We start from the raw sequence: 15,108 nt of genomic DNA, 5'->3' as shown, positions 1-15,108 counted from the left end.
ATGTCAATAAGGAAGTTATTCAAATCTGTTTATTGATCGACTGGGAAACTAGTTTGGTTTTACGTCAAAAATAATTTCTAAAAAAATAGAAAGTAATAAATAAATAAGTTTGGAAAACTTAATGTCGTGCAATGTGCTCTTAACTAATTGAGCCATTTCCTAACGACATTATTTGAATTATTTAAAACGAAAAATCAATATATCGACCCACCGCCACTGTAAGTTGTTCGATAAACACAACCTATCGAAAACCAGTCTGGCAACAAAAATATTTTAAGAGAAAACAACGCGCGGTTTTCGTGGAGCAATTAAAAATTGTAAAAATATATATAAAATGAATTTACACGATGGAGACTTTAAGACGTTACGATCTAAGCTGGATGTTATGGGATTTACGCAGACAATGCCCGTTCTCGCAATGCCGCTGGTAGGCGCTATCTTTGGCGACCTAATCAAAACAACCGAATGCCTGCGCGACACCAAACGACAAGTTGCCGAACTCCTCGAAGTAAGTTTTTTTTTTTCGATTTTATCAATTAAAATTTACGAAGTTTATGATTAGGAAAAAACCTGTTGGGAACTGGGAGCTGAACCATATAAATGTGATAATTCACGTTTAATGGCTGAATGCAATGAGCTGCACTTACAGAATCTAAAGGAACGCGAGGATTACGAGCTGCGTCTTTGTGGTAATTGTTTGTTTCTTATGCTCATCAACTAGATACAATAGCATTTATTTACAGACTGTGAGCGTCGCATACGTAGCCTGCAGACAGATCGGGAACACTTGCAGAGTCACAATGCTCAGCTTCAGAGTCAATTGGATGCGTTTCTCTCTAAGCAAATCCTTACAGCAACAACTGCCAAGCGAACGCATCCCGGATCCTTTCAAAGTATAAACTGCTTCCGAATTGTATACATTTCGATGATTAACGTTTATGTGCAATTGCAGCCAAGAAGCCATTCATATCTACAGTGCGCTCTGGCGAAGTTTTGCCAGCTGTCCTTGGCAATGCACCACTTTCTGGCTTAAAGTGCACCAAATGCAGTGCTGGACTTAATGAAAAAACGTCTAAAGATGGCCTGACCACACAGACAACTCAGACGAATGCCACAGATGTGGTCGATAGGCTGCAAAATGAGCTAAGAAGCTCGAGTGATCAGTTGGAGTTTTACAAGCGCAAAGTCGAGTCACGGAATCGCGAAATTCGCCGATTAAATGACATGCTTTCTGGCGGACGACCACCAGCAGCTTTGGCAAAGGATTGCTGCTACAAGGATGTGGGTGTGCTGTCGCAGGACATTGATCTTCTGCAGCGAGAGAAGAGCGAGTTAATGGCGCAAGTACGCGAGTATCAGGACAAGATGCACGACGCTATGCAACGTGCATTGCGCATCGAGGAGGAAAAACGAAAAATGCAAACACATCTCGACGAACTTAAGGAAGCCGCTTTGCAGGTGGAGCAACAGGCTAACTCTGAGCTAGATGCACGCGAACATGAGCTGCGTCAGCTGCAAGTTGAACTGAAGCAATTGCAGCTGCACAGCGAACAGAGAGGCAAGAAACAAGGCTTTGATGGCGCCAATGCAACGCACAATGATAAGCGGAAGTTGAACGAGAAATTGAATCTGCTCACGAGACGAGAGGAAGAGCTGGAGGCGATGAACACTAAGCTGAAGCAGCGATTGCGCCAAATGCAGGACAAACTACAAGAGCTGGAAAAGCAGCTGCATGATCAGCACAACACTGCCACTCTTGACGAGGAGAAGATCCGTATCAAGTCTGAGCGAGATTTCTTTCAAAAGGAGTATTTGCGTCTCATCAACAAATGCGGTTCAGATACGGAAATCTCTTTTCTACAAGCACAAATCAAATCAAAGGACGAAGAGCTACGCGCTTTGCGATCTGAACTTTGCATGTTGCCACCAACTACCAGATTGTATTTATCCCCCAGGAAGGGAAATCATTGCGAAGGCTCGCGTCCTGCTACAGCCAGCAGCTCCAATGACAGCAGCAATCGGAGTGAGTGCGTCCAGGCGGCAATTGCTCGCGTGGAGCGAGAACGCGACTGTGCACGCTCTGAGCTGGAACGCATGCGTTGCGAGCGTGACAATCTGCGCGAGAAGCAATTGGGCAGCGTTCAATTACATGCCGAAGAAGTGCAATCGCTTCGCATGCGCAACGAAGAGCTCCAGAGTCACATACGTCGGCTGGAGATGGACAATCGCGAGCTGAACTCGGCACGTGTGCCGGCGGAGACGCACAATGCGTTCCTCAAGGAGGACGTGGCGCAGCTCAAGCAGCGTATGACATCGCTGCAGGCCGAGATCGATAAGCAGCGTAAAGAGAACGCACAAATTTCGTGAGTAGATAACAGTTTTTGAAATATTGTTATGCTTGAAAGCCAAAGACGGTTTGTGTCTTCGATGAGCAGCGGTTGAAGCACAGCTTAGGGTCCATTTTATTTTATAATTTGTAATAGTTTGGGAGAAACCTCTTCAGTACTTCTAAGCTGTTACTTTTGCTGATAGTTCAGTTATTGATTAAGGACTTTGAAGTCTATGTTATTTACTTATTTTTTAGTGTTTGTAAGGATTAAATCCTATTTATTTATTTGAAATTTACATAGATATATAACTCCATGTAAACACTCAACTAATATTACTTTAAACTACAGCTTGCTCAACGAGCAAAATGAACGCATTATAGCGGACTATCAGAGCAAACTCCTCATTGCGGAGCGTCAGAGACAGAAGGCTGATGTGTTGGTCAGCACACTGGACACGAGTCGCGAGACAAATCGCAATGATAACGCTCAGCTGCGCAGTGAAATTGCTTCATTGCGTCAAACATACGTTGCGCTAGAGCTTGAGAAGGATACGTTGCTGGTAAATAAGTAATTTTTTCACTAGTACTCTTAATTTACTGAAGAATTTATTGCAGAATCAATTGGATAACAAAACGGAGCGTCTCCTTAAAATGGAATATGAATTCAAAGACTGCAAGCAAAGACGAAATGCATTAGAGCAAACAGTAAAGGAGCTGGAGTCGCAAGTTGAGTAAGTGTTTTTAACTTATTTGTCAATTATTTCATATATTTGTCGGTAGCTTATGAGGGACGATATGGTATAGACTACATTTACCTTAACAAGCAAGACGGGAAGATACATTTAGTGTTAGCATCTTGCTTGTTTAGTTGCTGATATATTTCCTAAGATGCCTTAGATATATCATAGATAGATAACATAAAGTTTCACTTGCATTCCGTCGAGATGATAGCATACTACATATATCGTTGTATTACAACTTAAATTTAGTTTAGTCTTAGAGGAAAAAAACTTGTTTGCAATGGAAAAATGTATTTAAATAACGCAATTTGGCAGTTTTGTATCAAGTTTATTTTTAGTAGTCTATGGCATATTTCGCTTTCTAATTTGTTCCCATTATAAAATAGGGCTAGCGACAAAAACTTCTCGCTTTTTGTATTCATAACACGAGTTGAACTTTAAAGAATGTAACATGTATTCTTCTACGTTTGTTGACTTTCTTATTGATACCCTTTATTACTTCTAAAATTTACAAATTAGCTGAAATATTTATATATAATATAAGCCTTTATTCATACATATTATCTACAGTTCACTTAACAATTTATACATTAGCTGGTGTGTAATACATTCATGGCACAATCTCTCACCTAGGCGCCTCTTAGAGCAGAGCCAACGCATTGAGTGGCTGGCCCGCTGCGAGCTGTTTTTGTTAGCCAAATATATCTAAGAACCACCTAAAAGCAAACGAAACGATTAAATCGAACGATCTGCAAACAGATCATATAGGAAGGAGTGGTAGAAGACAGCAGCAGCATGCAGCATGCGAGATAAATAATAAAACGTAGAAGGAGGAGGACACCAGAGGATATTTTTGTGGATCACATTCATAGCAAAGGAGATAGAGAGTAGAGAAGCGTACTATGTACATAGAGAGACCAGTTTACGACAGAGGAGGGTGCAGTTCACTGAAGAATTTCGAGTTGTGTCGCTCGATGGTTAAATACCTCGCCAGACTAACGCTGGGTGCACTGCAATTGTGTGTGCCACCATGATCGGTTTCCGCCGGCGTATAACCCGGCCGACAAACACACTTTGCCCGGCTGCCATAGCCAAGCAGCATGGTACTGTTGTTGGAGGGCAGCGTCTTCAGCGGCTCCAGCCACTGGCCGGCGCCACAAGGTCCGCGTGTGTAGAGTTTATGGCACTGGCCATTCATCTCGACCATGCCAGGGGTGGCCTCGCAAATGCTCTTCTCCTGCTCATTGCTGGCCGCGCACTGTTGATCCAGATTCGTGAGGACACCAGAGCAACCGCACATGCCGTTGTACGAGATGCCATCCAGCGAGGGTCGCGCCGTAAAGTCAAACACAACCACTTGGTGCAGTGAGCAAGGACCTTGCGAGCCAATCCTATAGCAAGAGTCCTCGGTGGGGAAATACAGGCGATTCTTGCCACAAAAGTTGCGCACACAAGTTGTGGCATTCACCAGAAATTCGTTGGCTGCACATGGACCACGAGTGTAGAGGCGATAGCAGAGACCATCGCTCCAGGGCACATAACCCTCCTTGCACAGACACTTGGCATGTGGCAGCAGTTGTAATGTGTTGGCCTCCGGATTGGCATCCACATCGTCGGGTATGCGAAAGATGTGACCCGGTGGACAAGGTCCCGGTGTGTCTGCAGGAGAATGCATTTAAATAGTTCAGAAATTTCGGAATTCAAAGTGTTTGCTCACCAAGCTCGAAGCACATTTGTTGCGGTGCATAATAGTGCGGCAGATGTCGCTGGCAATCGCAGCGTCCGCCGGGGAGAAAGATGTGTCCAGGTGTGGAGCAGGGTCCCTTCGTGTAGTGCTCATAGCAAGAGTCCTCCACGCTGTAGTAGAACTCACCCAACTCGCCAAACGGATGGCAACGGCACTCGGCTAAGCCATCCTCATTGCGCATGAGCAACTTGCCCCTTATGCAGGGTCCCTTGGAGTGATTGGGATAACACTTGCCATCTCTGGGCCAGAACAACATGCCCTCATCGCATTGGAGCTGCCTCTTGCAGCTGCCCCAACGATTGTCGGCTCTGAAATTAGTTTTGCTTATGATGTACTATTTATTTGGATTTAAATCAGTATTTTTTGTTCATTTAAAACTGCTTTGAACTAGGCTTAATTACATAATTATAGTATGTGAATCGATTATATGCAGAAAAGTAATAATTAATTTCCTTTTCTATAACTGGTTTAGCTTTGTGCAAATTGCTCAATGGAGCAACTTTTTTTTAGTATTACATAGGCTGAAGTAATTAAAATACACTCATGATCAAAATTAACATAATAACAAAAAACGTGGCGAAGCATAAAAAAGAACAACGCAACAAATACGTTATTAATTTATTGTGAACTTTTCTTTTAGAAGTCTATACTATATAAAAGCGCTATTTAAAGACTTCCTATATTTAAAGCATGAGGAAGTAAATAAATAGATAGATAGATAAAATAAAGAGATGAACCCTTGAAATAACCAAAATAATGATGCTCTAAGAAAAACAATGAAATAAATAATAATGGACTCTTTTTATATTTATAACAAGTAAGAAAGTTACAGTCGAGTGTGCTCGACTGTGAGATACCCGCTACCCAAATTTAATAATGCCAAAATATTGCGGTATCATTTTCAAAATATACCGAAAATACTAAAAAATACTAAAAATATACCGAATGATATGTTTGGTATATCAATATAGTACACCATTCAAAATATACCATAGACGGCACAATGTACCAGATTGTCGGCCAAAACAACTCAGACCCCTAGTAAGTAGGCGTTTTTGTCCATACAAAAGTATTTATTTAATAACTTTCACAATTTTTATCTGATCGCAACCAAATTTTCAGGAATCATAACTACTATAGTAATTATTGTATAAACCAAAACAACTCAACAACGCAACTCTAGCTTTAAAATTACGCTTGATATTCGATTTCTTTGATTTGCGGGGGCGGAAGTGGGCGTGGCAAAAATTTGAAACAAACTTGATCTGCGTGCAAACATAACAAATGCTGTCGAAAAAAAATTATAGCCCTATCTCTTATAGTCTCTGAGATCCAGTGTTTCATACGGACGGACGGACAGACAAACAGACACACAGACGGACAGACGGACACGGCAATATCGTCTCGGCTGTTGACGCTGATCAAGAATATATACACTTTATAGGGTCGGAGATGCCTCCTTCTACCTGTTACATACATTTCCTGCCGGCACAAAGTTATAATACCCTTCTACCCTATGGGTAGCGGGTATAAAAATAGGAAGAAAGCCAAGAGATGAGGCTTTGAGAAAACCAATTTATTTTTTCAAGAACGTAGTAAAGCATAAGGAATGTAATACATAATGTATTAACTTGTTAAGTGGTTCTAAAAGATAAGTTTGCTTAAATTCTTTTGATATTTAAACTTTTAGGAATTAAACAAAGAGATGAGCTCTCAAGTAAGTTAATTTATTTTTGCTTGATTTATCTATCTGTTTGCAAATTGTAAAGATAGAGAAACCGGCCTATGAATGATAATCATTTTCTAAATATAAACATATTTGCACAGTTTTGCGTATATGTGAAAAGCAGAAAGTGATCTCTAAACAAAAAAGTAGGTAAATAATTGAACAATAAGCCGTCTTTAAATATAGAGTGTAAACTTCCTTAGCGGAAGACAAAAGTTTCGCTACAGACAGAGTTTTCCCCTGAAATAGTTTTCATCAGTTTTAATGCGATCTTTGTGTCAATCATCAATTCATATGAATATCGGAATTAAGCTGTCAATTAGTGTTTGCCCTTCAGCCGATTAAAAAAGCATGAAAAGAGCTCAATTAAGTTGACTTTGTTGAAGCATTTAAACCATCTTTATGTGAAGTTATTAATTAAATTTGGGTTAGCGAGAAATTTATGCAAATCGCGTAACGAAATCCCAGCTAATATTTGCATATGAAAGCGTTGCTACTGGAGCTGATATATGCTTTAAATATTAAATTAATAAGTAGCTGGATAACTCACCTCTTGGTCTGCTCCGGCAGTGGTTGAAAGTATTCGCCATGCGGACAAGGACCACGCTCGTAGAGGGCATGACAGGCATCGGTTAAGGGACTGAGCGCTGTTCCCGGTGGGCAGCGACACTCCGCAGCGGGCACATCCTTACGCTTGGCACTAATCGGCGAAGGACTCAGTTCCATCGTGTCGGGACAGGGAAAACCCAGCGTGAAGATCTTGAAGCATTTCTTGAGCGGCGTCCAGTAGAGCAATTGCCAACCGCCGGCCATGCTGGCGCAGGGATTCTTGGCGGGATCACTCCAAGGGGGCGGCACAATGCCGGCCGCTGCCGGATGCTGGGTGAGCAGCAGCAGCAGACAGGTCAAGATGCTGCTGGCCGCCTGTAGAGCTGCCCAGCAAATGATCAGCTTCCGGCGTTTCATGTTCGCTATTATTGTTGTTGTTGTGATTGTCGTTGAGTGTGGAATCTGTGAAAAGTAAGCGTAATTGTGGTGGGAATTACATTGGCGCCTTATTAAAAGCCATGATTGATGGCTTTTCAATGGGCAGCAGCAGAATAAAGGGCGGCATTTGAAGTTTTAAGCTCTAAGCGCGTCCAATTTAAATTAGCCAACCTGCAGGCCATCGTCGGTTATTTTGGCAATACAAAAAACCACCACAAGGCAAAGGTGGAGAGGGAGACGGAGACGGAGATTGAGACTGAGGTAAAAACCAAAAGTTAAAACCAGTATGCGGTCGTGCGCTGTTAACCATGACCTAAATACACATTTATCTTGACTTCTTTTGCCGCTTGATATCAGCGGCAACAACAACAACAAACAACAACAAGTTAGTTGGCTACTTAGCACAAATCTTGCTCTGCCCATCGCGCTGCCGACGTAGGCGTCGCTTTTTGTGTGTGTGTGTGTTGGGTTTGTTTATGTAATCTTGCCACCCCGCGAGGCAATGCGGTTTTTTGTTTGTGACGAAACTCGTAACGTTAGAGCTGCATGGATGATGGTGGAGCGTTAACCAAGCGTCGCACTGGAAAAGCGTGCAACACTTTGCACTAGTTGCCCACTTTATCGTCTTGAGGGGGAAGCGAACAACAAACAACCGACAACAAATAACAGCTGCTGCAGCGGCTATAAATAATGCATTAGGCTAACCGCAGTTTTGACTAGTTTTTTTTCTTGTTGTTATTTTGGAGTTGGTGTTGAAGTTGAAGTAGCGTCTTTGGCTGTCGTAACAGCAGCAACAGGTTTCCTATTGCCGCAAAAAAACATTAAACAAAAAACTGGCATCCTCAGGCCTCAGGCCGCTGTTTGACCCAAAGAACATGGCCGCAAAGTGCACCGCGAGTTCGAAGCTCACAAAAAGGTTCTCTTTGTCTGTATGTGTGTGTGTGTGTGTGTGAGGTGTATGTATAGTGTATATCCATTTGAATTTATGTGTAATTCACAGACACCTTTTTTCGCTAATTTCTGCTGTTTGGGTTTCCCAATTCTTGTCGCGCGTCTTGTTTTGTTTACCGACGAATCAAACGATATCACATACAACGCAACGACGACGACGACGGCAATGCCCGATTTTGTTTTTGATTCCGCTGCCGAATCCCAATGCCAATTTTTTTTAACCGCACTTCGAGATACGCGAACCGAGCATTTAATGCGACCATTCGCCTGCGTAGCTAACAGACATCTGAGCTGTGCTAAGATTCGTGCACAGGTAAGCATGCGCCCCACACTTTGCTTTGCTCTCATTCTCTTTGTGTTTGTGCACGCGTGCGCTCTCTCTGTTACGCTCTCGCTGTGTGCTGTGCTCTCTTAGTTTTGCCGCATATGGTTTGTGTGTGCTCAATGCGTGTGTGTGGGGGGCCTCTTTAGGGTTCTGCGCCTGCATTTGAAGTTTTAGTCAGTGCTCAAAATGAGACAGACAGACATAGTCTAGCCATTGTGATGGACATCGATGGTCGTTAGCTGACTCAGAGTCAGAGATAGAGACAGAGACAGCGACATTGTTGCGCAGGGCCATCGTTATGCTTTGTTCTTGAGCTTCAGTCCGAATTGCGGATATATGTGTGGACGTGCCTAGCATGTGAAGAGTACACTCATACACACACACACATAAACATAACATGCCATATATAATAAGCGGCAAGCAAGTTTGCTGCTTAAGTCTATTGACTTGACCCCACTACGCAGACATTTGTATGTGGCCATGAACGCAACATTTCGGCTCTTATGTAGAACTCATTTTTAAATTCGATATTTATTTTATTTATTTTCATTATTTTTATGGGATTTCAGCAAACTGACCACAAGAACTCGTCAACGTGACTCCGAATTGACAGAGACGTCGGCGGAAAGTAAAACTCTCAGGCAACAGATTGTCGCCCTCAAAGCGAGTCGCGATGAGGCAATTGCGGAAAATGGGTAAATAACACAACAAAATGACTGATCACTCTTGACTCTCGACTGATCATTTGCCACCTCTTTCTTTTCTTTTTTTGCTTCTGCTGCTGTTTGTGATTATTTTGGCATTAACTTGCGATTTGTTTCTGCCTTCTATAGTCGACTTGCGGATAAACTAAGCGATGCCCAGGTGGAAGCCAAGAGTCTGCATAAGAAGCTCAAGGACTGCGAGCAGCAGGTGGCAACAATGAAGCAGCAGTTGCACAAATACGTTGCTGAAGTGAAAAAGGCCGAAGACTTGCTGATGACAAAGGTAAACTCATCCTCGGAAAGGGTAAAAAGGGTGTGATCATTTAGTGGTCATGCAGAAAACATAGTTAAAAAGCAAATATTATAGTTTTCTGCCTTTTGCATCTCAAAAATTATAAGAGCTGATGCCACAAGGAGCTAAAATTTATTTATATATTTTTTACAGCTCTCTAAAAATCTTTCAAAATACAAATTTTATTTAATTTTAGTTTAAATTATCGCAGCTTTAATATTAGTCTAATAATTTCCTTCCTGCTCTTGTAATTTATTTTAATAACAATCGGTATTTTACGTTCACCAAGCAAATATAAATATGATGATAGTATAATTGCTTATTTTCGCTTGCTAAGGTTATTATTCAAGTTCATTGCGATTAGCGACTGTTTAATAGTTAAATGCAGTTTTTTGTGAAATAATTAAAACTAATTTGTAAGCCGTGCTTTGCTGAACTCTCGAGTTAATACCGACAGGTACTATGCTTTGTTTTAAAGGAAAAGGAGCGCGAAGAATTGCTGGATCACTATCACAGTCTGACGCACGATCAAGTTCTACTGGAGGGTAACAATCAGAGTCTAGAGTTCGAGGCCACTGAATTTAGGTGAGTTATTTATTAACACTACAGATGACAGTCGTATTAATATATTCATTCCTTCAACAGACGACAGATTTGTGAACTGGAGTGCGAAGTGCGCACCCTAAAGGATCAGCTGCATTGTCGACAGTGCAGCATCGAAGACTTGGAGATGCAACTGACTGCTGCACGTGCCTCACAACGTTGTCTGGAGCGTGAGCTGGAGAATGCTCGCGAGCAGAAGATTGAGCTCGATGTGCATAAAGAGCTCTGCGAGAAATTGGATGTGGAGAAAGAGAAACTCAATGCCGAACTAAATGAACTGAGCGAAATACGTAAAAAGGTTAGCTTTAGGACATCACATCATCCAACTCGTTACTAAGGCGACTTTCCAACCTAACTAACTAACTTCGCTTTGTATACTAATAATAATTTGTGTTTTGCCAAGTCAAATGCGCTTGCTTCGCTTGATTACGAATTTATGAAAAACGTTCAATTGCAGCTGGAAAAGGAATGCGAAAAACTACGCAGCGAATTGCATCAAAAGTCTCTGATAAATCAGGTGACGACAGATACGACGGGTCAAATGTTGGATCGACTACGTGATGAACAGCTGCGACAAGATGATGCCGAAGTAAGGGCAAAGAATGAAATGGAAAGACTGCAACAGCTACACGAGACAACGTTGGTAAATATTCAGCACAGAAATCATTACGAACTTTATTTAACCAATTCAATTGATTTATTAAGCGAGAGCTGCAGCAGGAGCGTGCGCGTTGCAATCAACAGGAGCGTCTAGCCACGGAGTTCGAGAAGCAGGCGCGGGAGTTGCGTCAGAATCTCACCGAGGATCGCTTTTGTTTGGCGCGATCCAGAGAAAACAGTCCCAAGATACCGCCTAAAACGCTGTGAACTTCACTGCATTCCAAAATTAAATTAATTTTGTACTGTGTACATGTTTTTGTTTATTGCATTTATTCTACACACTTTTTATCAATTGTATTTGGATTTATATTTGTATGATTATATTTTGTATTCAGAACGCGACATTGTTTTGCAGTTCGTGTTTTGCCCCACTGCTTTTATTTACGTCGTAAAATATATGAAATTTTTGTATAAAATATATGCAAATTGAACAATTTGTCATTCGGCCATTTCACTGGCCAATTGGCTTGGTTAAAGCCTCCAGCATCAGCATGTGATAGCGTTCACGCATGCATCCACAGCCACTGAAGCAGGGCAACGTGTGCTCCGTTCGCGACTCGGTGCAGGTGAGATAATCCTCCTCATCGCAGGCGGATTCAATGCAGGTCATGTCCGCCGTGCTGCTGGATCCTATAGAAAATATTAGTAACTATAAAGACTGCTTGAATTTAACTTAATTATTACTTACTATAAGAAGAGTCATTTATATGGGAATCTTCTTGGTTTACGTCTTCGGCGATATCATCTAAGGTTTCTAGGCAAGTTACGTCTTCTTTACTGTCCTCCCAGAGTTGCTCCCAGTCAATGTACTGGCGAGCACACTTCATGGTATCAATGCGCTCACAGATTCTATTTTCATCTTCAAATTTCACACAACGCGTGCGCTTCTCGCACACAATCGAGTTGCTTGGCAAGCAAGCTAATCTTTCCCCGAAGGATTGCTCATTGTTGCTGGTCACCGTCTCATCTTGGGAACTTTGCGGTGAGCTAAAGGAAGTGGGCGTATTACAGAGGTGCCATTTGCTACCAGGTGAAGTCCTATTGGAGTACATGGAGTTATCGCAAGAGTTTATTGGCAGCGAAAAGTGCATCGAACTTTCTTCATCCAAGCAAGTTGAAGGATCCTTATGTCCACGAGGGGATTCGTCCAACATGCTCACTAATTTTGTTGTATCTGGCGAACTGTAGACTTCCTCGGCTTGCCTTGCGGAATGGAAACGATTTGTGCTAGGGGGCGAAGATTGTTTGGAACCTTGACGCACATAGACTGTGTTCAAGGAATTATTATCCTCAGCAGCTGTTGTTGGTTGGATCTGAGGAGCCGATCGATGCTGCCTATTATTTGGAGTGCAAATAAGTCTAGTGTTCTTGATCATTTCTGCGACACACAATTCGCTGGATTTAGTCGGTGATAGCTGTAGTCTTGTGGAAGTTTCAGTTCTCGACGAGGCGCCATTTTGCGTTGGAATTTCTTGCTGATAACAACGATAAGACGTCGACGTCTGGCACGACTGATTGCATATTGCACGTTGGCTGAGACTGCAGTTGAGTCCAATGTCCTGGCACAAGGGAGTTGATACTTGGGTGGCGCAGCCAACGCATTTCTTTTTCAACTCGGGGTTTTCAATGCAAGGTGTGCAGCTCAGGGAGCAATTCAGTCCCACATCCTTAACCTGTGGACCAGATACTTGCGTAGCACAGCCAACACACTTCTTTTTTAGTTCAGGATTTGCGTTGCAGGGTGTGCAATCCAACGAGCAGTTCAGGCCGACATCCTGGACATTTGGAGCAGCTGTCTGCGTGCCATAGCCAATGCATTCCTTGGCGCATACTTTAGGTGCATCCTTCATACTCTTTGCTTCTTCGAGCTGTGCGTCAGGATCTGCTTTGATCTTAACACCTGGGACGAGCTTGGTGTACGTGGCATGCTTGCCAGGCAAAGAGCTCTTTGAACTTGACTCCTTCTTGGCGGTCTTCTCATGCTCCAGCTTATAGTTCCTTAAGTACTCGCTATGCAATCGCAACTTCTCCGGCTCGTCGTCTGAATCTTGCTTGCTTATGGTTACTTTGAGTTTATGCTTCCCATTTGTTGATTTTGTGCCCTGTGACTGCCTTTCTCCTTTAAACTGTCCCACTTTCTGTGCTCCTTTTGATGGATAACCTGGTTTTGTCGCTCTTTTCATTTTTTTGCTTGAGGTAGCACTTTTGGGTGTTAATTTTTCTTTGGGACTCGGAGTTAAGTTGCGCAAATAATCGTCGCATTGCAAGTCCGTCGTCCGTCTCGAGTAATCCGATGGAGAACAGTTATCGTATAAGGGCAAAGTTGGGGAACAATGATAAACTGCATCCATGGGACATTGATTGCTTAGGTAGGGATCATAAACAGCTGATGTATAATCATAGCAAGGATAACTGGTAACTTGGCAGTGATATGGATAGGAAGATGGACTAGCTGGAATCGGATTGTAATCACTTTGGTAAGTGGAGCAAGGCGAAAAGTCGTCCGCATTGTATACCAAAGAGCAACCGCCTTCTATTCGCTCACTGTCCTGTGGAAGTTCTTGGAGCTTTACTGGCTCCTCCATGGTTTTTTCCTCCTTAGAGTTATTCAATGTCGGGGAGGATGACAAGGAGGAGATAGTACAAAAATAAGGTTTGGAATGGACTGAGTTTCCCGAGGAATGTTCAATCTTTTTCACTTGTTTATTGCTAGATATCGAAGTATCTTTTCGTTGTCGCTCTTCTTTTGCTTTTTGTTTGATGGGAGCCTCTATAGCAAGTTGTCGAGATTTCCCTGGAAATTGTTTGTTCTTTGATTTATTAGGGCTAGGTAACTCCTTGCGCGGCTTCTGTATCTCCACTCTAGGTTTTTTCACAGACTCAGGTTTCTTCTCGATTTGAATATCTTTTTTCTTCAAAAAACGATCGCGAAAAGTCTTCAATTTGCCAATTTCAGTCTCAATTTTATCATTCAAATTCCGCATCTTTTGGCTGGTGTCCAAAATCTTGCTACAGCAGGAAGATGTCGATGGCTCTTCGGGTGCAATGGCAACATGACGTTTATAAAGCTCCCGCACTTGGGTTTGTGTATTTTTAATGAGAACGCTGCCGCGACCCTTAATTGACACATGCTCCTTGCATTCCACATAGTAGCTATGTCCTGCCGCCTCATCCTTTTTTTGTTTCTTAAAGCGGTGTCCCATTTTTTTAAAGGGATGGTGGATATATCAGAGGTTTCTAGGAATTTACAAAATATACAATATTGAATAATAGTTCTCGTTTAATATTTTCAATGACATGAAAAGAGAAGCCAAAAGATTACTTTGATTTACTTAATGAGTTATATTAATTAGTTAACGCTGATCGAAAATGTCATAATTAGTTATCTTAAAACCGCATAGAAAGTCCATTAGCTTAGACTGCAACCTTCTTCATGCACTGCTTTATAGTTTCCCAGCAACGCGGTAGATGGCGCGCTGCACTGCTTGACAGCAGCAAGTACATAAGTTTAAAAGCAGGAGCGTGAATTGTTTTTAACAACACGAATGCCATTAATTAATATATTAAACATATTGTCAGAGCCTTATTTACTATAACAATTTGTTAACAAATAAGAGGAATGTAATTACATTGCTAAATATTACATTTTAGGGTTCGAAATGCACATTTATTTTGTATTAATTTAATTTATTAAAAGCTGATTATTAATCATATTATATATATATTAAAATTAATAAATATTATATTAATTTAATAATGCATTAGGGCACACACGTATATCTTTCTTAATCAAACACATAACAATCACATACATGTATTTATTTCTTTATTGTTACAGAATATATAAAAAAGAATAAAAAGTGTTGAATATATATAATTTGATATTAATTTTTTTTAGTTAGTATTTAATAATTTGTCTTAGTTGTATGGCAGGCACGCGCTTCGAATAATTTTATGCCTTCAGTTTTGTCAATTCTCGCACCACTGTGCAGAGACTATTCATTCGTCGGCTGCCTTGGCATGCACATGAAGCTGAAGAGCCAA

The 15,108-nt window shown here is 41.7% G+C and overlaps 3 protein-coding genes across 6 annotated transcripts; 1 reads left to right on the top strand and 2 right to left on the bottom strand.

Moving 5' to 3' along the window:
* The first annotated feature begins 61 nt into the window (after positions 1-61).
* On the top strand, positions 62-11,432 carry LOC117568245 (centrosomal protein of 135 kDa). 2 transcript variants are annotated; one of them, XM_034248723.2, is made up of 12 exons: positions 62-508; positions 563-689; positions 744-893; positions 953-2,363; positions 2,679-2,889; positions 2,945-3,060; positions 9,375-9,500; positions 9,639-9,792; positions 10,259-10,386; positions 10,447-10,702; positions 10,862-11,047; positions 11,110-11,432. In XM_034248723.2, the coding sequence occupies exons 1-12, from the start codon at positions 335-337 to the stop codon at positions 11,269-11,271; spliced, it is 3,201 nt and encodes a 1,066-aa protein (XP_034104614.1). In that variant the 5' UTR covers positions 62-334; the 3' UTR covers positions 11,272-11,432. The 2 variants fall into 2 exon arrangements, with proteins under 2 accessions (XP_034104614.1, XP_034104615.1); XM_034248724.2 differs by having other exon boundaries at positions 64-508; positions 10,280-10,386.
* LOC117568247 (uncharacterized) lies at positions 3,537-8,764 on the bottom strand. 3 transcript variants are annotated; one of them, XM_034248727.2, is made up of 5 exons: positions 8,534-8,763; positions 7,093-7,553; positions 4,787-5,124; positions 4,056-4,728; positions 3,537-3,785 (listed from the first exon to the last, which is right to left on the bottom strand). In XM_034248727.2, the coding sequence occupies exons 2-5, from the start codon at positions 7,506-7,508 to the stop codon at positions 3,761-3,763; spliced, it is 1,452 nt and encodes a 483-aa protein (XP_034104618.1). In that variant the 5' UTR covers positions 7,509-7,553; positions 8,534-8,763; the 3' UTR covers positions 3,537-3,760. The 3 variants fall into 3 exon arrangements, with proteins under 3 accessions (XP_034104618.1, XP_034104617.1, XP_051859937.1); XM_034248726.2 differs by lacking the exon at positions 3,537-3,785 and having other exon boundaries at positions 3,803-4,728; positions 8,534-8,764; XM_052003977.1 differs by lacking the exons at positions 3,537-3,785; positions 8,534-8,763 and having other exon boundaries at positions 3,803-4,728; positions 7,093-7,849.
* A 74-nt stretch (positions 11,433-11,506) lies between the features above and the next one.
* LOC117568246 (uncharacterized) lies at positions 11,507-14,341 on the bottom strand. Its single transcript, XM_034248725.2, has 2 exons — positions 11,753-14,341; positions 11,507-11,694 (listed from the first exon to the last, which is right to left on the bottom strand). Exons 1-2 carry the CDS (start codon positions 14,265-14,267, stop codon positions 11,516-11,518), a joined length of 2,694 nt encoding a protein of 897 aa, XP_034104616.1. The 5' UTR covers positions 14,268-14,341; the 3' UTR covers positions 11,507-11,515.
* Between the last annotated feature and the right edge of the window lie 767 nt (positions 14,342-15,108).

Source organism: Drosophila albomicans, chromosome 3 (assembly GCF_009650485.2).
Source record: "Drosophila albomicans strain 15112-1751.03 chromosome 3, ASM965048v2, whole genome shotgun sequence".
NCBI lineage: Eukaryota > Metazoa > Arthropoda > Insecta > Diptera > Drosophilidae > Drosophila > Drosophila albomicans.
The sequence above is the reverse complement of the archived record's forward strand: the minus strand, read 5'-3'. Positions and strand labels throughout refer to the sequence as shown.

Bases quoted from the DNA above. Each gene is read 5' to 3' on its own strand.
- LOC117568245 (XM_034248723.2), top strand. From the start codon at position 335: ATGAATTTACACGATGGAGACTTTAAGACGTTACGATCTAAGCTGGAT. The intron at 894-952 runs GTATAAACTGCT...GTGCAATTGCAG, and splicing joins GCATCCCGGATCCTTTCAAA to CCAAGAAGCCATTCATATCT. The intron at 10,387-10,446 runs GTGAGTTATTTA...TTCCTTCAACAG, and splicing joins TTCGAGGCCACTGAATTTAG to ACGACAGATTTGTGAACTGG.
- LOC117568247 (XM_034248726.2), bottom strand. From the start codon at position 7,508: ATGAAACGCCGGAAGCTGATCATTTGCTGGGCAGCTCTACAGGCGGCC. The intron at 5,125-7,092 runs GTGAGTTATCCA...AACTAATTTCAG, and splicing joins CTGCCGGAGCAGACCAAGAG to AGCCGACAATCGTTGGGGCA. The intron at 4,729-4,786 runs GTGAGCAAACAC...ATTCTCCTGCAG, and splicing joins ACAAATGTGCTTCGAGCTTG to ACACACCGGGACCTTGTCCA.
- LOC117568246 (XM_034248725.2), bottom strand. From the start codon at position 14,267: ATGGGACACCGCTTTAAGAAACAAAAAAAGGATGAGGCGGCAGGACAT. The intron at 11,695-11,752 runs GTAAGTAATAAT...TATTTTCTATAG, and splicing joins TATAAATGACTCTTCTTATA to GATCCAGCAGCACGGCGGAC.